The sequence below is a fragment of the Rhineura floridana genome, chromosome 8, assembly GCF_030035675.1.
Source record: "Rhineura floridana isolate rRhiFlo1 chromosome 8, rRhiFlo1.hap2, whole genome shotgun sequence".
NCBI lineage: Eukaryota > Metazoa > Chordata > Lepidosauria > Squamata > Rhineuridae > Rhineura > Rhineura floridana.
The window spans coordinates 37,649,747-37,671,703 of NC_084487.1; the positions used below are offsets into that span (position 1 = coordinate 37,649,747).

General features: G+C 39.3%; 1 protein-coding gene and 1 long non-coding RNA gene across 3 annotated transcripts in view; one reads left to right on the forward strand and one right to left on the reverse strand.

The window, feature by feature from the left end:
* The window catches only part of RIC8B (RIC8 guanine nucleotide exchange factor B), a 31,887-nt gene extending 13,524 nt beyond the window's left edge, over positions 1 to 18,363 (forward strand). For both annotated transcript variants that reach the window (XM_061638933.1, XM_061638932.1), the window contains exons 5-10: positions 6,779 to 6,941; positions 8,296 to 8,391; positions 9,436 to 9,580; positions 10,561 to 10,705; positions 11,405 to 11,524; positions 17,223 to 18,363. In XM_061638933.1, the coding sequence (XP_061494917.1) occupies positions 6,779 to 6,941; positions 8,296 to 8,391; positions 9,436 to 9,580; positions 10,561 to 10,705; positions 11,405 to 11,524; positions 17,223 to 17,334 (781 nt within the window). In that variant the 3' untranslated portion in view covers positions 17,335 to 18,363. The remainder of the gene's footprint in view (positions 1 to 6,778; positions 6,942 to 8,295; positions 8,392 to 9,435; positions 9,581 to 10,560; positions 10,706 to 11,404; positions 11,525 to 17,222) is intronic.
* The window catches only part of LOC133390404 (uncharacterized), a 28,531-nt gene continuing 13,835 nt past the window's right edge, over positions 7,262 to 21,957 (reverse strand). The window contains exons 2-3 of the long non-coding RNA XR_009764387.1: positions 9,162 to 9,338; positions 7,262 to 7,325 (exon numbers count right to left, since the gene is read on the reverse strand). This is a non-coding gene — a long non-coding RNA (uncharacterized LOC133390404). The remainder of the gene's footprint in view (positions 7,326 to 9,161; positions 9,339 to 21,957) is intronic.

Sequence of the window (21,957 nt, forward strand, 5' to 3'; positions counted from 1 at the left end):
ATACATGTGGAAACTGCAGTATATAAAGCAATTAGGTATGACTATGGATTTGCAACAAAATTTTGGAGAGTGAAATGCTCCGGTTAGAGTGCTAGCTGGCCACCCCCTTTCCCTTTCTGATGCTGCTTTTGGAAATGTTTAGTTTTCCCAGGCCTGCTGTTACTACTTTGGGGTGTGTGTGGGGATGGTGCGGATTTAGCTGCATCAGAATGCACACTGAGAAAATGAGCTTGCTGTTGGTATATATCAGGGATGGGGAGCCTCTGGCCCTCCAGATGTTGCTGGGCTCAGTCTTCTATCATCCCTGACCACTGGCCATGCTGGCTGGGGCAGATGGGTGTTGGACAGTATCTGGCATGTCACAAGTTTCCTACCCAGGTACATAGGGTAGAATTGTGTTTATCAGTTTGTTGATTGCAGTGTCCAGATAAGTGTACACTCCACACATCTCCTTTAACAATAAGACATGGGAATTTAAAGTCTCTGCCTGACAGAAATATGACATAGTGTTGTGCGCATTTCTTAATGATTTCTACTTGCCATAGTCCTGAAGTTCAATACAACCACAATGCAAGCATGCCAAATGGGATGGGTCCTCTTGTTCTGGTCCAGCCTGGCAGTCTTTATGCTCTCAAATAACTTATAGCCTCTATGACCACATGGCAAGTCTGATTTTCATCTCTAGTCCACTTTTGCCTGTTAAGTGTGGGCTTGAATATGTCCAGGAGCCTCTAGAATTCTGAGCTTTTAAAATCCCAAGTTGTAGAACCCCAAAATCAAATTAGTGTTGTCAGTATCCAGATATAGAAGCTTCAGTAGGCTATACCACTTTTTTATTTAAAATGTATGGCTTAAGGATAGTTATTCCAAACTCTAAAAACGTTTTTATCTTTTTGTGCAGGGTGGGGAATGGAGAGGTGGTGAAAGGAAATTTGGATGTCTCTGTTGTGGAAAGACATCTAGAATTAGATCTGCAAGGGGAGAGGAAGATATGCAGCATGAAAGCCAGATTCTTTTTTTTATTGTATTGCTGCTGTTCAGTGACTTCTTAAAATTTGTGTTTATTTTGTGTTCTGTGTATTCCTTTGAAGGCCTATTAGGTAGGAAAGCAGCCTAAAAAAGCATATCTCCAATCCTGCAGGATTAGAAGACTTAAAAGTGAACACATGCATGTTCAGAATTGCTGATGTTGTGGTTAGCATGGCAAATTACCAGCCTTGTCTGGTGAGCTGGAGATTTTTCACCCATGCCCTTACTGCTTAGCGGTACAATTGTGAAATTTAAAGTTTTACACCCATGTAAAAAGCTAAGCAATCACTTTAAATGTCCAGAATTTTCTAGAAGTAAACGCTGGTAGTTATTGGACACAGCATCTGTTTGCATGACATAAAAAACAAATGTCCATGCTGTATGTTTGGCCTACTTTTTCCCACACATGTTAAATATTTAATACAGCTCATGACATTTTATCATATTTCTAATGCTTGACCTTCAAAAGTAGCACATGATGGAAAAGACCTCTACCCAATACCCTGCAGAGCACTGGTAGTCACAGTAAACAGTATTGGGCTAGATAGGCAGATAATCTGATCTGATATAATGCAGCTTCCTACATTTTTAGTTGCATATATTTTGCCTTATTCATTCTTCTACATTGAAAAGCAGGCGTTAATTCAGTGTGGGGTTTAGAAGGACATGGATTCCATTTCAAGAGACCATGGGAGCTTGCATATGTATGTTTACCTTACATTCCAAAATCATTTTAAGCAAATTATTTTTAAGAGACAGTTTATTTTTTAAAAAACAAAATCTTAAATAAATCTATATTTAAAATATATGTTTAATTCCTCCCTGTTTCTAAGAGGATGCATACGTAGGTTATTGTGGTACTATCCATGTCACTTAAAACACTTGAATACACTTTTTAAATTATTGTATATTAAAATAAGTGCCATGTTTGCCAACTAACAAGAATTTAATCATGGCTTTCAGTAGTGTTAAACAGTTGTTTGCTTTCACATTTACATATCAGGAGGGGGCTGAGAGTGTGAGTAGGTGGATGTCATGTCTCAGTGATTAACGATCTCTAAGAAGCTGAGAGAGAATAATATACGCAGCATTTCTACCCCCTGGAGGAGGAATGCAAGCACTATTGTGCAGATCTGTGCACAGTCGCTGACTTCATGGTAGCGGGAGAATTTCATACACTTCTCGACCACAAATAAAACTGTCAGGCGGAGTGACAAAGATCAGAAAGCCAGGCTTTGGTTATTGAAAAGAATAGCTCGAGCACAGTGATCCAGAAAATTAATTTTGTGGGTGTTTGGGAACACTGTTGCTTAATAAGAAACCAGTAAAAGGAGCCTTCTGTGGAAACTATCCAAGCTGCCAGTTTTTCCCCCCAAATCAATTTTGCTGTTTCTTGCCAATTCTGCTTTACTGCAAGCAACTTATCTTGCAAAATGAGAGGTGGCTACAGCAAAACCCAGTCTCTAACATGTGTTCTGCCTTTCAGTTGCTGTTTGTGCTGCTTTCAGAGAGTGAAAAGGAGAATGAGCTATGCTGTGGTCACAGGGATGGTAGGGGAGGATATTGTGCAAAATACAACTTATAACTGCAAATACTTGCTTAAAGTGAGATAAGAGAGCAAAATGATTTTGGTCACTAATTCTGGTCTAACACCCAGAGCCTAACTACACTAATGTATTTCAGTGGAACTTGCCTTCCAAGTAAATGTATGTGATCAGAGAGAGAGAGTGTGTGTTCTCTACTGTGTTCAGGTTGTGGCCTAAATACTCTGAATACTTGATGCTCCTTTCTGTACACTGGCTCCTCGCTCCAAGTGTCAGCATCTATAGAGTTCGCATGGTCATCCTGCATATTTTCTTAGGTATTCATCTCTATTTAAACCATTCATATTTTTATTTCAATAAATGTAGGCTAGAAATCATTCAAGGCATTTTTAAGTAATAGTTTTGTCTCCAAATGGACACCCATGCCCTAGCTTTTGGACGCCCAGTGGACACAAATGGACACAAAGTTTTATTAATAAACCAAGAAGACAAATTTGGATTGTAAAGCACTGAAACATGGATTAGAGGCATGAAATTTTAGTGACACTGAATAGAAACAGTAGAACATAGGGGCACATAAAACAATAATTCTTAGGTTTATTACAAACCACCAATTTTCGTGAAAAACTTAACAAAGTATCTTGGTGTACACTGATGTCTGTTTCTCTGTATGTCTGCTCTTTTTTCATAAGAATTCTGCTACAGAATTAAGAAGCAGTTTTATTTTAATTTGCTTTTTGATGCATGTATTTACTGGGGGGGCAGGCTAGTAAGAATATTGCTAGGCTAGCAACTTGTGTAAATGCATTTGCAAGGCTGTGTTCATTTCCTTTTTAGTTTGAACTATTTTCACTTCAATCCAGATGTCAGGGTATGTACATGTAGAGAGTGTCTTCTACATGTAAGCCATTTGAATGAAAAAGCGGTCACCCAGTGACCACAATTCTTTTAAAAATGCCCTGAAATCATTAACAGATGCAATGGTTCAAAGCAGATAGTGAACCTGTAAATTCAGTGCCAAGAAGAAATGTCTAGTCTATAATGTTCTGTGTTCTAACCATGAAAATTGCAAAGCTCTGTTCTTTGCAAGCCTGAACTTAAGATTAGTTAGCTACCTAGGCGTTGCACGCGTGTGTAGGGAAAGAGAATATAGTTTGAGGGGGAAAAGGCTTGTCAAAATGTCTTAAGAGACCCTCTTGCAATGCTTCTCAAATTTAACCACTTCCAGGAATGAGAATAAACCATGCAATGAGGAATGCAAATTGGCAAGACTAGATGATCCTGTGAACTCTCTAAATTGTGGTTTTAAAGTCATGACATCCAGTGGTGTGTATTAGAATAACAAACTCAAATGGTTCCTAAACTTCAACTTAAAACTTGGTATTCTAGAATATTGTTTTTACAGCAGTGGAACTTTAATTTGCTTTGTAAACAGAAACCATAAAATAAAAATATCTGACACCTAGGCCTGGCCCAAGCAGAGGAGTAGGAGGCTATAAAAAGATGACAAAAATCCTTGCTGCCCTGGGCTCATTTGGGAAGAAGAGTGGAATAGACATTTAATAATAAATAGCTCTCTGTTCATCAAAGGTACACATCTCTTTCATTGGCCACCAAGCAGTACTTGGTGCTTTTGGATCCCTGCACAGACCACATCACAGTTCAGACTAGATCTGTAGCACAATGGGATGATGGAGCAAAACATCCCTGCAGAGCAGATACTTCAGATGGGCCAGAGTACAGGTAGAGTGACTTACATTCGTTATATGGCCAAAGAATTAAGCATGTAGGAAAGGAAACTTCTGTGTGTTTGCACCATGCATGCAAGTGCACATATGTGTATGCCTGTGATGCCCGTGTATTTTGATAACTGTAAATATGGTACGTGCGGGTTTATTAAAGTATACATGGTAAGTGGATTGAGTGAGGGGGGGAGTACATGGACTAGAATGCTGGAGAATGCTGTATGATGATTGGCTGAGAGTTTGAGTGGCTGAAGGTATAAATGAGAGGACGACAGTTGAGAGACGGTGTTCAGTTGGTTGTGGGTTGGAGTTGGTTGTGGGTTGGATTATATTAGGCTGGTATTGAGGCAGATTATATTTGACTAGAAACATAAAGAGTAACACAATATATGAAACCATACACTTGTTAAATATACCTAAAGTAATCTTGTTATTTCCTGGTGTTTATAAATAAATATTTTATTGGTGTACCAAAAGCCTGATCCTTGGCTGGGGCTTTCACAGACCAGAAGGGTGGGCAGGGTAATTACCAAGGTTGGGAAACAGTATCAGTGGTGGCAGCGGTGAAGAGGTAGTGTATCATCAAGTATCCAGGGCAACCCAGGGCAACCCAGGGCTGTATGCTTTATTGGCACAAAGATACAGGGGGGTTGTGGTCTGCAAGTGCACCCAGACACAAAGTAACAATAAGCCAGAAGGGGACTAAGGCAAAGTCCTAAGGCAATATTGTGAAACGGAGTGGCTGGTGGTGCTGCCTAGCAGTGGGATCTTGCGAGATCTGTGCTAGAGCCGGTGAGAGAACAAATAAAAACGAGGATCCTGACTGGAGGGACTTGACAGGTGGTGGTCTGAGGTGGGATCCTCACAATGCCCACACATGAGAGGCTTTCAACCCAGAGGTACCATTTGTTGCTTTTGGTTGCTAGCTCCAATGATGGCTGCAGCTTTCCTTTTCCACTGCTCATCCTTATCTGACTCCATATAGAAGTCAGCTGAACAGACAGGCTGAGTTACCTCTGCTTGGGCTGGTAGCAGCAGGATGGGCTTGAATCCAATTGCAAAACAGCAACGCTTGTGGTTCAGTTTACAAACACTTGAAAACAAACTCTGTGAAAATAGACATTAAATGGAAACCTGCAAATCTATCATTGTATATATGTAAGCAATATTTGAACACAAACTAATCCAATTTTCAATAACTATAATCCTTCAGACATCTACTAAGAAATGAAACAATACATATATTCACATATAGCTAAAAAGTAATCAAGACCAAATTCTACATCCATTGACAAACTCCTTTAGTTCAAATTGTCAGAACCCATAATTTGAGTTGGGCAACAATCAGTGTATGTTAAACTCCATACAGGAAGTCGAGTTTATTGTAAATTTATCATGTGGACACCTCTCTCAAATCTTGTATAATGTATTAATTTGGACACTGAGGCAACCTCACATTTTCTTTAACCATACGTTCATAGATGGTGTTATTGGCAACTTCCCAGTCCCTGCATAAAGAATCCTTATGGCTGTAACAACATAACAGACCAGTTCCTTATCCTTCCTTACTCAATCATCAACATAATTTAGTAAAAAACCAACGGGTGTAATGGAATCCTGATGACCGAGAATCCTTGCCATTTTTTTTTATTTTCCCTCTAAAACTTTTTTGCCAGCTTACATTCTCACCCCTTCTGGAAAAAAATTGCTCCTGCACCTTTTTAAACATTTTCAATATAGATGGTTGCTTATTTCCTTTATCAGCCTAGAGGTTGTATACCATGTGGGAATTATTTTTGAAACCACTTCCCCTTATTGCCACATTTAGCGAAAGTGTATGTACGCTATTCTACACTTCCCCCAGATAGCCATCAGGACATTTTTACCTGTATTCTGAGCCCATAGGACCATGTATTCCTTAACCTGTTCTGACTTCATACCATGTTTTTCAAAAAGAACTTATGACTTCTAGTTCTCATGATTATTTCCTCAAACTCTTGTCAAGTTCTTAAGTTGTTGGTGTACCTTAAGATACATCTACAGAACAGATCTGATCTGAAAATATTCAAACCAAAGAGAATGTTCCCAGTTTAATCTATTTCTTATCTGAGTGTATGCTGTGATGTTCAGGAATATTAATTTTGCACCTTCTACCACATTTTGCACTTTGAGCTTCCATAGCATTGGAGTATACCAAGAACCCTGTTTTATTTAAGTATTTGGTGTACTCCTCAAAATGTAAACATGTCTGCCAGATTACTGAAAATTATTTCAAACCCAGGATGTTGCATTGGTTGAAAATTAAACTTAGAGTGGGGTGTTACACCAGTGCAGCATTATAATCTATTGTTTATGCTAGTGTTATGTAAACTTCCTTCAACACAAATGTATGAAATTAAGACATAATATGATGGAGGGGAATAATGTGACAAAAGATAATGTTTTTAAAATCTTTTTCAGCAATGCAATCAACCTTTTAAGCAATGTTCCAGTTTCTTGTTTGGATGTCCTTATCAGTCCATCAATGCAAGAGGATCCTGAGAACACAGATATAAAATATAATGGCATGAATATGGATGCAATTCAGGTTCTGTTGAAGTTCATGGAGAAGAGAATTGACAAGGTAAGGATGTCTTATATAAACTAAAGAGTTTTTATATGTTAGATATGTATTTAATAGTCTTGGACAAATGCCTTCTTTTAAAGCAGCTATGGTGGAAAAGTAACCGCTGGAGAGTGACTTTGATTTAAGCATTTTCCCCCTCCTTCCCCCCCCCCCACTTGCCACTGTACCAACCACACTCGTGTCTTTATCACTTCAAGCACACATTGTTGGGAACCTGTTACAAGTGATGGCAGTATAACGTCTAGTTTGGTGTGTAAATCTGATATGAACCATCTCTTAATAACAAAACTGGGTCTGAGTCACAAACCTAATTTCTTACCTGTTTTTAATCAAGGTTGAAAGGTGGTTCTGGGAAATGCAAGATGAGGTAGTTGGGTCTACCTAGAATTTTTTTGAAAAATGTATTGCATGTTCAGTATTTGCCTACAAACCAAATCACACACAAGAGTGTTGAAAGATTAATGCAATTTATGTTGATCTTGTGATGAGACACTATGGGGGTGGGATAAACTTTTTTGGTCATATTTTGAGGGATCCTCTGTGCACAGTAATATATAAAATAGCACATGCATGCACAAACATGCAGCTGTTCCTTTCTGAAACACTGGTTTTAATATCATGCACACAAATGCAAGAGAGACTGATTAATTTTAGTTTAGTTAAATTTGTTAATTTCTTTCCACAACCAATAGAAGTCCTAAAGCAACATGGGGGGGAAACACTACAAAATAAATATATAATCAAATATACATAAAAATAATTTTACAAATAGAATGCAATCTCTGGGTCTGGGTAATGTTCATATAGGGAAAGGCAGCCCTTGAGGTTTTGGGGTCCTGAGCTATGTAGGGCTGTATAGATGAAAACCAGCCCTTTAAATTGTAATCAAACAAACTGGCAGCCAGTGCAAGCATGCCAGAACAGGAGTTAAAGATATAACTGTTCAGTCCAGGTCAATAGTTTGGCTGCCACATTGTGTAGCAGTTGTCATTTCCAAACCGTGTTCAAAGGCAGTCCAATATACAATGCACTGCAGTAATCTAACCTAGAGATTAGATTAATTCATACATCATGATCAGGAATATTTTAAAAGCATCCGTGCATCTAAAAACATGTAGTAAACACATACCTGGGAGCACTAGCCAATCACAGCCATTAGGGGCATACATCTGTGAATGTCCAGATATGGAAATGCCCTTCAAATGTTACTGGAAAACACATGAGTGACGTACTATAGAGACTTGGTGACTTTCTAGTTTTGTGAAGCAGCAGAGTAGGAATATGGAGCGTGGTAGAAAATGCCAATATCATTAGAAGAAAAATATAAGTGTCTTGTGAATTCTTATTCTAGGGGAGTAGCTACCGGGAAGGTCTCACTCCAGTTCTCAGTTTACTAACAAGATGCTGCCGATCTCACCGGAACATAAGGAAGTTTATCAAAGCTCAGGTGAGATACAACAGATGAAGGGAATAAAGAAATAAAAACATTTGGTGTTAAAGCTCTTTTAAAGGCTAGGGAATCTTTTTTTATACTGTCACAAACCATACAATACCCATTTCCTGCTTTATAGGCCCAAGAAACTGAAAGAACTGGGCATGTTTAGCCTTGAAAAGAAAAGACTGAGGGGAAATATGATAGCACTCTTCAAGTACATGAAAGGTTGTCACATAGAGGAGGGCCAGGATCTCTTCTTGATCATCCCAGAGTGCAGGACACGGAATAATGGGCTCAAGTGACAGAAAGCCAGATTTCAACTGAACTTCAGGAAAAACTTCCTAACTGTTAGAGCGGTACAGCAATGGAACCAATTACATAGGGAGGTGGTGGGCTCTCCCAACACTGGAGGCATTCAAGAGGCAGTTGGACAGGCACCTGTCTGGTATACTTTAATTTGGATTCCTGTATTGAGCAGGGAGCTGGACTCAATGGCCTTATAGGCTCCCACCAACTCTACTATGCTATGATTCTAAGCTCTCAAAGTGGCTTACAAAATTCTCAAACTCGCACTCAAATTTAGTACAGCAGGGATGGGGAACTTTGGCCCTCCTGATGGAGTTGGAATCTAGCAACCAGCATCTCTGCCCATGGGCCATGCTGGCTGGGACTGACAGGAACTGGAGGGCTACAGGTTCCATATCCCTGGAGTACAGGAACAGAAATGCATGATTATTCAGGCAGCATTTCTTGTTCTTATCCTTTTTCCTCTGGTATCGTACCTAGCAACATCTCCCACTGATGAGCTCTGAGGCAAGGGAGTAGGTCTGAGCAGTTGGGTTTCTCTCTGTCCATGATGGAAGCAATGTTCCCATATTATTAGTTGCTAGGCAGCAATTCTCACCAAGGTCATCTTGAAACACAGGAAGAGGGCTGAGACCTCTGGCTATATAGCTAGCCTGAAAGATAAAGCAGATTTTTTTCAAAGTTTTAAATAAGTGTGACAGTGCTTTCCATTGGAGATTAATTGCTCTTATTACTTGTTTTTGTCTTTAGGTGTTGCCTCCCTTGAGAGACGTATCTAATCGTCCTGAAGTTGGTACAACACTGAGAAACAAACTAGTGCGTCTCATGACTCATGTTGACTTAGGAGTGAAGCAAATTGCTGCAGAATTCCTTTTTGTTCTTTGTAAGGAGAGAGGTACAGGCTGGTTCTTATCAATGAATGTGGGTGGTTATTGCAGGCTTATAAACAGTTGCTTGCCTGGTTATCTCTTGATAAATAAAAAATCCTTCTGCACAACCACAGAGGAAAGCTTTTGTCAACTGGTAGACAGTTAGCTGTTGTTAGTATGTCACAATGCCTAAAATTGTATGGGCAGGTGAAATAACTCTAGTGGTTTTATTTTCCAAATCTGAGTTAGAGGCAACCCTTTGACCACACATTTAGTATCGCACATTTATAGCTTCTCTATATTATAGGCTACTAGATGGTGCTGGACTTTTTTCTTTATGAGCAACCACCAGTTTATTTAAAGTATTGGAAAGCCAAATTCCTTCATACATAATGTAGTCACAACTCTACATTTTCTATACCCTTCTGTTAAGTTATAAACAATCAAAGCTTAAGACCTCATTAACAGCATAATCAGACTAGGCATATGCACATAGCAAATCCACATTTTACCCTGGATTGATTTTTTGTGTGTAATAGTGTTGTCTCTTCACAAGGATGGACAGTTATACGATGTACTTGCATGCCAATATCTTGCATTTTTGATGACAAATTGGAAGTGAAAGTAATTGCTGCCACGTGATAAGTGTAAAATTCTAAATCAAGATTTAGAATTAGGTTAGCTTTGGCAGACTATCCTTTCATTAATCCTGCATGCTGCTCTTCTCAAATAACTTTTTTGGTTTTTTGCAACTCTTTAACATCTGTAGAAAAGAAGTGTCATCTTCACTTGTATTTTGAAAAGAAGACTGTTCCATGCTAGATCACATTGGGAGTGTTCAGGCAATTTGAGGACTTCATGCTTGTGTGTTTAGATTTGGCTTAAATTTAATAAGCTTCTGACACTTAAATCCATAGCTTAAAGATGGTGATACTATCTTGTTTTATTTTAAAGAAACAGTTTTGATCCTTCCCAAGTAAGCTCTTGTCTCCCTGGCACTTTGCAGTTGACAGCTTACTGAAGTACACTGGCTACGGCAATGCAGCTGGGCTCCTGGCAGCAAGGGGCCTGTTAGCAGGAGGAAGAGGGGAAAACTGGTACTCAGACGATGAAGATACAGATACTGAAGAATACAAATCTGCAAAGCCAAAGTATGGTACTATTTGGATTCTCTCCTTTCCCTGCCCCCAATCCAGAAAATAGGCCAGCAGTAGCCAATGCAGTGCCCTCCTTTCCTTACTTGTTTGAACTACAATTCGCATCATTCCTGACTATTGCCCATACTGGCTGGAGCTGATGGGAGTTGTAGTCCACAACATCTGGAAGGCACCATGTTGGCTACCCCGGCCTAGGGTATTTTTGTTGCTTTACCTTCGTCAAAGATATGTTCTTTAATTTTTTAGAGCTCTGTCTTATTGCATAGGGATGAATTATGTTTTAGTGTTTTTGTTTGCGGCCCTGAGCTCCTACTGGGAGGAAGGGCGGGATATAAATTTAATAATAAAAAAATAAATAAAACTTTGATCAAGTCACCTTGATTACCATGGGTGCCCAAGGTACTCTGAGAATTGCCCAACTGGTGACCTTTTTACACCCCCAGTTCTAAGGGTTCTTAGGTAGAGAAGCCATGACAGTTAAGCCAGTGTAGATTTGAAAGTTAGGGACACTCACAGGTTTGAGGGTCATTAAAAATCTAGATATATTCATATTGTGATCTGGGATTCAAGTATCATGTTGAAAAAGGATAAGATTTATGAAGGAGTATTGATTTGTTTTTTCTTTTTGAAAAGGTTGCCTCTGGAGAAAAAAAACCTTATCTATCTTCTTTTCTCTCCCCCACTCCCCAAAAGCATTAACCTTATTACAGGTCATTTAGAAGAGCCAATGCCTAACCCAATGGATGAAATGACTGAAGAACAAAAAGAATATGAAGCAATGAAGCTTGTCAATATGTTTGATAAGCTTTCTAGGTAATGTAGCTACGTTACATTTCCTGTCTGAGGGAGAAATTCTTTGGGTTTGGGATCCAAACAGCCTTGGTTGCCCTGACCAATGACCTCTGAGAGAGAGAGATTTTCCTCCAAGCCAGTTCCAGAGGGTAGCATTGGGAGGCTTCTGTTTGCCACTGAGGCAGTTAATCCATGGGTTTTTTCAGTGTTCCACTCTGTCTCCAATGCAATTCAACATCTACATGAAGCCACTCTGTGAGGTTATCGGGGAATTTAAAAGTGGGTGCTGCCAGTATGTGGGTGACGGTCAGCTCTGTTTCTCGTCATCTAAATCTGAGGCAGTGCAGGTTCTAACTAATGCCTGGCCTCTAATGGGTTGGGTGAAGGCTAATAAATTGAAAGGGAATCTGGATAAGGCAGAGATGCTGTGGTTTGACTGTTCGTGGGTCTGGGAATTAGGGGATCAGCCTGTTCTTGAAGCAGTTACATTTCCTTTGAGGAAGCTTGAGTGTCGTCATTGGCACAGAGTGCCTTTTCTTAACTGCCAGCTTCTTCAGTTACAAGCTTCTCCATTTCTGGACATCGATAGCCTGGTTACAGTGATCCTTGCTTTGCCAACCTTCCATTTTGGATTACTGTAATGCACTCTATATAGGGCTATCTTGGATGGCTACTCATAAGCTGCAGCTACTACAGAATGTGGCAGCTCAATTCTTAAAGATCTGCATTAGTGTCTGTATTTTTGTGTGATTTTTACTGAGCTTGGTTGTGTTTTATTACCACCCAGAGATCTGTGGGTTAAGGGCAGGTTTTAAATAGTCCAAATAGTGTCATTTTCCTTAAGAACCCTATTCTGTTTCAGTTGTGTGCTTGCATCTGTGGAGGAGTTAATATGTATTTAAATACTTGGTCGGTTAAGAACCATTTTCTCAAATAAATACTATCCACCATTCCAGTGAGTGCCAGGCTGCACTAAAGACCTTTAGAAGCTGCAGACTTCATGTAAAATATGTGTTGCTTTTTGCTTACTCTGTAGTAGCCATCTGTCAGGAATGCTCTGATTTGGATTCCTGCATTGAGCAGGGGATTGGACTTGATGGCCTTATAGGCCTCTTCCAACTCTACTATTCTATGATTCTATGACTGTGCTGTTTGTATTGCTGAACCCAGTAATGTGCCTGCTTCTGCATAGGTTCCATCTCTGACTGGAAATGATTTGATCTTTCTGAAAACTTTATCTCCACACCTAGTAATTTGTTTAGAACAGGGATAGAGAACGTTTCACCTTCAAGACATTGTTGGAAACCAACTCCCATCAGCCCTAGCCAGCATTGCCAAGGTGATTGATGATGGGAGTTGTAGTGCAACAATATCTGGAGGGCTGCAGGTGTCCCATCCCTGCTTTTAAAAAAAAAGTCGCTATGTAAACTAGAAAAAAAATAAGATTATCTGAGTAAAGTGATAACTTACAACTTCCTTTAGTTACTACAAACAAAAGATATTTCCTTGTATTATGCCTTCTAATTTTCTTTGATCAACATAGCAACTCCATTTATACCATAATGTTTTATGGGAGACAATGAGCAGGCCTAAACCCAGAGCCATTTTTCTTTTAATATTTATCCCCAAGGAGATTTTTACACATATTCACAAATATAGGAAGCTATGATTACTTCCACATTGATTAATATAAGAAATCTAGTTGCATTTTGTCTGAGATGGCATAAAATCACAAGTGGAAAATGTATTACAGTAAAGGAGTCCTTGCCACAAGTTTGTGGATGTTCTATCTCTGGTTGTGATTTTGCATATACAGACAACCTGTGCTCCCTAGACCCTAGAACTAAGGATTTAAATCACTGCTGAGCCTTGGACTTGGCAGGTATTTATTTATCCTGTCCTTACTGTAAGGAACTTAGCTTGATGTCTGCTATTCCTCTTTATTTTTTATTCTTACAGAAAATCTGTTCTATAAGATTAGACTGAGTGTAGCTGGCCAAAGTTATCTTCATGGCTGCGTGGGTAGTCTTGGATGAGCCTCCCACTCTTCTGGTACAAGAGAGACTTGAAGGACTTTAATAATATGCAAAGGACTATAGAAATCTAGACTAACATATAGCTTCAAATACTTTGCAGTAGCCATATATAAACTTGGAAGCTTCCAAATAATTGGAGAAACAATTTCTATTCTTTTGGGCCTAGACACCTTTTGTTTATAAGATGGTATGAAGAACATTCAGACTGTTTGACTTGAACAGTCTTAGCAGGGTTCCTTTTACAAGTTGGGTTGTTGGAATACTTAATTAAAGAATAGCGGTAGATAGCTTTACACAGTACTCCATAAGAGTGATTGATATCTAATGTTGAAAAATCTAGCATTTTTAAACTGCTGCCTGGTTTATGTATGACTAGCAACAACCTAAATCTGTTTGTCATAATCTGTCAAACACTGGCATCCCCAAAACAGCCATCAATTTTGTAAAAAAAATATATAAAATACAGCTAAATTAAACACGTCTGCAGCTCTTTGTGTTTGCATGACTGGAAGTTTTCAGTATTAATTAAAATGCTTAATAAAATGTTTTCCTGCAGTTATAAATTGGTAGCACAATTATGAATTAATTTACTAATTTCCAAGCCAACGCTGTATTAATAGCAGGAATCCTTTTGCTGATGAAACAGTCCCCAATTATCATAGTTTGCGTTTTGTTGTACATTGACAAGAAGTCAACAAAGCAAGTACGTAACAGAACTGGTCTAAGTAGCAGCCTTACTCATTAAAAATACAGAATTAATCATGGTGGTGACTGAATAAAGCGGAGCTTCCATTGGTTTTTCCTCGCCTTTTCTAATTGTGGAACAAAATATTATACATAAAAGGATTGGCACTATTATGTAGCTCTCAATTATAGGGAGGTGAATAGGTCCTCAATACACTATTTTATCAAAGGAGCAGACCGGTGTTTGCAATACGATTGTTTCATTGTAGACAACTGTCATTAGTTCTGTATGTTAACACTGACCTGTTGTGCACAGAACAGGCAAGAAAGAAAGACCCTTGAAAACAAGGGAATGATTTTGGAGTCGTTATCAAGTTAAATGGCAAGCAGGAAGCAAAAGCAAAAATTGTATAGATGAATTTGGGTTAATGGGAGATCTGCTAGTGGGGAATGCATGTTATTAAGGCTTTCATTATGGCATGCTTTCTAAGAATCACTGAATATTGCTTTATTTGTGTAAAAAAAAATATTTGTGAGTACCCAATCAAGGGTCAGTCAAGGATGTTCATATTCATACGTGTCTCTATTTGGAATACAATTCTGAAAGGTGTCGCAGACATCACAACTCTGCCTTGCAAGGAAAGGATAGAATAGTGATTTAAGATTATTCCTCTTCACTGCATTTCGGAGAGGAAATCTTGCACACGTGAAATGGCTTTCTTAAATGGTCAGGTCATGGGTAGTACTTAAATATTTTAGGCATCGGAACTAAATGTTTAGCCTCTTGGTGGCAAATAGTTCTGTAGTATGCAAGTATTCCATGCAAATGAAGTAAAGGTCACTGTCCTCTTAACTTTTACCTTTCCTGTAATCTTTCTACACCTGATCACTCAAAGCCCCTGTTTGTGGTTATGTTTTGTATTAATCTGCTATTTTTCCTGCTTCCCTGACAACATTCAGTTATAGTGCTCTCCCATTATACATGTCAAATCAGATTTAAGCTCTGTTCAGTTCAGTGGAACTTGCAGCCAGGTTAGTATGTACAGGATTGCAGCCTTAATTGTTAGGACTTGTTAGCACCAATTTTACGAGTTTCTCAAAACTTGCTTCATTCAGTGTGTAACAGATTCTGATATTGGGATGGGCCTCTCCTAAAAAACTAAAGAGATGAGAAGCACTTGGGAAGAATTATACTCACAAGTATACTTTTTAAAAAGTAACTGTGAAAATATGGTGAGGAGGTTTTTTTTAGAGGATCAGAATGCTGCCCTCCTTGGTCTTACAGCTTTTGCCATAATCCACATATAATATATGAGATTATAATCAAGTGTGAGGCAATAAAAGGCTTAAATAAATCTTTGCTAATACTGTTTGATTGGCTTAATCAATAATTAATCATCTTTACACGAGGCTGTAGCTTGTGGAGTAGATATAATTGGATTAGCTGTGAGAGGCCTTTGGAGTTTTGAAGAGATTAAAATGGCTGTCAATCCTGTAATTAAACAGCTGCAAACAAAAGCAACAGTTTTAAAAAAAGGAGGGGTGATGGAGAAAGAAAACGGACTGAATCTGAATGAATCCACAAGTACTTAAGCACCACTAGAAACTGGCTGGGTAGCACAAATCTCTTTTCCTGACTGACTGCTTTCACTCAGTGAAATGAATATGTATGCAACTGTGGTTTTGATGTGAGAGGAGTGGATGTTCCCCACATGACAGGTGGAACATCGACAGCCATGTTAGCAGCATTTAAGAATTAACAGAGGAAGTCTCTTTATTTTCTTATTTTTAAACGAGAACCTCTTCTTTGTCCTTAGCCCATTAGTGGTTGACTTCTTTTTTTCATATAGGTCTTAATTGGCTTAGTGAATGTGGCCTGCCTGAATTAAGTCTTTATTAGAGTTGTGCCCCTGCCTCCCACTGGCTGGCAGTCCAATTTATGTGTACCTCTATTCACCCTTTCTTATTAAGAATCTGAGCACTCTCAAAAATGAGAACCACTTCATATTTGCATTTTTTGTAGTTTTGTACAAGACTATTTGTAGTTTTGGGTTTTTTTCATTTAAACATATTATATGATTACTTACCTAGTGAGTTAGACAAGAAAGTGTAAAAAAAGTTAAATTACAGTGAAAATATATACAGTTCAATATACATAACTGAAGGTTAATGATGAATATATACTTTTAATATACAAATTATAATTATCAAATTACTAATATAAAAAGTTATTGTATTAGTTCAATAGTAACAGGCAACCTAATCATACTTCAGAATGAGAGAGTACTACTTTTCACTCTTATTCTTTTAAAGAAAGAAATAATCTATTCCTTTTCCTGAGATTTTAAATCCTTTTTTTACATATTGTTACTAAATTCCAACTCCTTATAATTTCCATATATTTTATCTCATTAGTCATTCCGGTTAATTTTACTATAGTCATTTGTTCCCAGAGATTCCTTACTAAATCCATTCTATTAGGCTTTGAGTTATTTCTCCAGGATTTGGCCATTGTTATAATTAAAGCGTGGATCTGATGTTTTGATTTTATTTGTTCTTTTACATAATTCGACAAAAATAGAATTCAATGAAATTACATACCTATAAAATTCTTTAAGAATGTTAGAGACCATAGACCAGAATGCCATAGCTTTTTTACACTTCCACCACAGGTGGATGAAATTCCCTTTATCCCTACCACAGTACCAACATTTCCCATCTCCTCTTTTCTTGATTTTTAAAAAAGATTTCCAGGATGTCATGCCATCTTAATAAACTTCTCTTTATAGCTATTGAAAAAGTGAATCCCTTATTTAAACAATAAATTTGATCCATACAGTTACTGAGGTGAACTTGAATATGAGAACAGAGAATTCACACTGAGCAGCTGTGTGCTAAACTTGCATGTGTGTCGTGAAAGCATGTTGCCCACATGTGGACAGGCTAGTAAATGTTCTCTGTGAAATAAATAAAACTGTATCTACCTTTCTTTGTTACAGAGACAAAGTTATAACACCAATGGGAGTGCGACCAGATGGTTCAATGACACCTTTGGAAGAAGTCGTCTGCCAGTACCAAACCAATGAGCAAGAGAGTTCAGAATCTGACTAGAGCATCAGCTGCTTTCCTCCCTCACCCACCTTCCCTTCACCTACAGCATCTTTTATTATCTAAATATTAGACCCTTCGAGTTAACCTGTTGTTGCAGTAACTGTTTTATCAATCAAGGATTGAATTATAAATTCTGTGGTGTAACTATATTAGCATTTCTAAGACCTCAAGTTACATAGCAACAAAAGACCCCATTTATTAACTTAAAGCTAATTGTATTTCAGTGGGATAAAAAGTGTGGTGTGGTTTTTTTAAAATTTAAATGTTAATATTTACCTATGACATTTCCCCCTTTTTTGATGACCTCTGCCCAAAGGCAGGAAATAGAATGTCTAATTAGACTGCAAAGTTAGGGGAAATCTTCAATAATAACTGATACAGTAAAACGGTCACTGTAGCTTAAGAAGAAGCTACACAACAAATACATTTTATTTAATCATTATCTGTTACTTTTTTCATTACTGTCCTGGCTAACATAATTAAACAGTCTCTGAAGGACTGCTGAGTTTGGTTAAATCAGTTGGATTTCACCACTAAATTACAAATGGATTATAAGTATTTCTATACAATTTGGGATTTAGGTCAACTGAACATCTGTTTTGTTAGAATATTTCCATTTGTCCCCAGATCCATCTTAGATAATGACCTTGTATCCTGTAACTGCGGGAGAGCTCTCTACATGACCTAGTGAACCATTCTGTAAGACACACACATACACACACATCCTGGTCTCAGCACAGTTTCAGCCCCATCACCACTGGCTACCCGGAAATGTGGGTTTTCCCACTTAATAGAGGCTTATAAAGAGGGGTTGGGCAAGTGCCACATTAAACATTCCTTTTTTTGCTGCTGCTTGGATGCCTTTTTAAACGATTGTGTATGAAAGTAAACTCTAATGTATGAAGCAATGAAAATGGAGGACAGATTGTGTTGAATTATGTTGCTTATATGGAAAGAATCTAACTGTACAAATAAATGTTCAGTGGAGGATGTGTTGCATTCTGTCAATAAAACTTTCTATAAATTAAATATGTAGCATTGTGGATTTTTAGAAATGAAATTTTAATGGCATTTCCCTCTCCTCCCACCCTCAAGGTATTAATGTACCAGGAGGTGTTCATTAGCTTCAGTGGGCCTTGCACCGGAGAACTTCCGAGTGGATTGTGTCCCTAGTTAATTTCCCTGTTCAATCACTTGATGGGGTAACCAAGGTGTAATTCATAGTTCCAGTCACTGGTTTGTATCCAATGTTAGTTGTACTTGGAGCAGACCCATTTGAAATTAATAGATGTGACTGACTTGGGTCCATTAATTTCATTGAGTCTACTCTGGGTAAAACTTAGTTGGATGCAAACATTTTGTGTGTTCTTCACCCAACCACATATTGCATTATTTGTATCTGTATTTAGGAAGAAGTTGGCAAAGCTTCTACAGTTGATAAAATGATTGCTATCCCACAGTTGTTGCTTCTCATGGTTTGAGTACCAGTATGGAAATATTAATAGGCCATTATCTATGGGCTGGTTGTATACTGGGCAGCCATCCAGCAGTAAGTTCTGCTGGCAATATATAACCTGCTGCTGAAAGGCACTCATATATAGTCACCATTTGTATGGATTGGTGCCACATTATGGGAACTGTACATAGCATTTGCCATGACCTTCAGAGACTGTCCGAAAAGAGGCCACTGTAATTGTACAGATCCATTGTAGCTGTATGTACAGACCTTTCAAGGAACTTCATCAGAGCTATTCACAATAGTATAGTCACTCTGCTCCTTTCTTGGTCCACTAATTTCCCTTTCCACTTCTGCCCCTAACTACCAGATCTGATACAGTAGGTGACATAGTATAATCTCTCTTGTCTCAGTAGTGGGAGCTTGCAGAAAGTGATTTAAGTTGTAGGTAGTTCTGCAATATTAGGATTCTCAACCATACTTGAAGTTTTCCTGTTGATCTCTTTTGTTTTGAAATAGCCTGGGTATCTTGAATACAAACAAGCCTCTTGTAAAGAAAGCTATAATCATTGCTCTTAAATGTCACCATTTTGGGGGAGAGGAGATAGGAATAAATGTTGCAGCAGAAGCCTGCTGCAAAGGGAGTTGAAATTAAGCTGGTAGAATGAAATCAGCCTTCGATGCTTGACAGCGGTCTCCTTGGCATTCTTAAAAGGCACTGCAAAACAAGTGTGGACTCAAGGGATCCTATTATGACTAGAATGGTGAGGCAAGTGTCTCTAATGTACTTGTAAAAGCATATATGTATTCTTAAACACAACCATGTGTATTCCATTCTGCAATATGCATGATGCAGAGACTACATACACAATTTAGAAGCTCAACATTTAAAAAACTTTTCAGTCTTGGATGCTAGAATCAAAGATTGTGCACAGTGTGTGCTCAAATCTGAAGAAGATGGGCTGCAATTTCCTGTGGTCAGGGCACAGGATTTTACTGCCTTGTACAGCTTTATGCCTCTCCACAGCAGATGAGAAATGTAGGCCAATATATTGAAATTGTGTAATTCATACAAGCTATCATATGAAGCAGTTTTTAAAACCTGAGACAATTGCCTGCCACTGCAGTGAAAACAAGATACATTGCCATGAGATCTCCCTTGGGTGAGCATTGCAAAGTTGGGATGCCATCTCCAAAAAAGTTCTTAGTACTCCCCACCCTGCCTTGGATGGTGCAGGACCTTAGCTGAATAACTTGGTGACTAGGTGGCCTGGTACAGGTTAAGCTGGTCCAGCCATGTAGAGCTTTAAAGGTGAACACCAACGTCTTGATTTGTGCTCGGAAAATATGGGAGTTCTTCTAGGGCCCCCAGTGGGCATTTCAGAACCATCAGGATAGTACCTCCCCGGAAAATGACACGTGCATGCATATCTTTTTGGCACTCCATTATTTCTGACTCCTATGGTACCCTACTTTCTTCTCAGTTAGTTTGTGTTCCTCCTCCCACTCTCCCATATCATTCTTCTTTCCCTCCTGCCTTCTTGATTGTTCCACTTTTGTTCCGATACCAATCTGAGCCTTGAAAAGCCCATGGAGCTGAAAAAGGAAATGGGGGAGAATTACTCTTCCAACTTCCTCCTTTGGCTATATATACTTTTCAAGGGGAAACCACCCTCTCCACCACATGTGGGATGCAGTAAGCTGGGGGGGGGTAAGCTCAGATGGTTTTTAAGTGTTGGGAATTCCTCAAGGGTGTCTTTGTGTCAAAGGGGGACATACTGGTGACCTCAGTCCTGTGGCAATATCTGTAATGCATGACTAAGAGGCACCACAACTTCACCCACCCTACCTGGGATCAGGTCAGGCCACTTACTTGAGGATGTTGCAAGACTAGGGTGTATTGTCATGCTCACCCCACAAGAGTTAGGTTTGTCTATCCATTATCAGTGCATAGTGTCTCCCAACGGCAGCGTTACTCCATCACCAACAGACTGATCAGCACTTGCTCTGCCCCAGCCACTTCCAACTTCCTTCCCTTGAGCAAGGCAGGCAGTAGAAAGAGCAGCAAAGCCACAAACCACACTGCACAGAGTTCTTACCTAGGCAGCATACAGTAGAAAAGACAGAAGCAGTAGCCGGAGCAAGGAAAAACAACTGCTTGGCACTTGCTGGATGCCTTTTTGCCAAGAGGCATGGCAGCAGCAAAGGAGTTAATGCTAAGGCCCTAATCCAGGGATGGGGAACCTTGGAACCGGGGGTGGAATGTGGCCCTCCAGACTTCCCTGTCTGGCCCTTTGAAACTCCCCCAGGCCACACCCCTTGCTGACCATGCTTTGCACCCTCCTTAAATGCTTTTGTTTGCTAGAATGTGTCTTTGAACTCCAATAAAGCTTCTCGCTTGCCTTGGTAGAGGCTAGAGAGGGATGCTGTGTGGGTAGAAACAAGCCTACTGTGCAAAGGTAACATTCACTTGGTTGCTCTGCTGAGTTTGCTTCTAAGTCCTGCCTGCCACTGGTTCATGGCCCCTGAAAGCTTGGCTAGAAAGGAATGTGGCCCTCAGGGTGAAAAGATTCCCCACTCCTGGTCTAATCCATCACCCTTCCTTGATCTCAGCAGGGATCAAGGCCCAACAGTGATTTTTAAATTTAGAAAGGTTCAGTTAAGTGTTAACAAATGACAGCACTGAGACTCAGCAGGTTTAGTGAAGAACAACTCTGTGTTCCTCCTCCCTGAACAAGCAAATCCCTCCTTTTCCCTTATGAGCCATAAGGAGCAGAACGGTGGCGCCCTCCATTTCTAACCAGCAACATACCCCCACTGTTTTTTGGTTAGAAAACAAAAAGAGGTGTGGATACTCATATCTTGATAAAAATGTTGTGAGTCCAGAATAAAATGGCTGCCAGGGGCTGCAAAAAAGGTGATAGACATCACCAAAAAAAGCACTGCCTACCCACCCTGGCCCCTGGTGTGAGTCAATCAGCAGTAGCATTGCTACTCTAAAGATGAAGCATTTGTTGGAAATGGTCCTATGAGGATCAATCAACTGGAGTTGAATCCTGGCAAGTCTATAATACTGTGGCTGGGTGGTCCTTAAATCCAGGAACGAGGAAAGCAGCCTGTTGTGGATGGAGTAGTGCTTCCCTGGCCGTTAGTGGCTCATGCAGCAT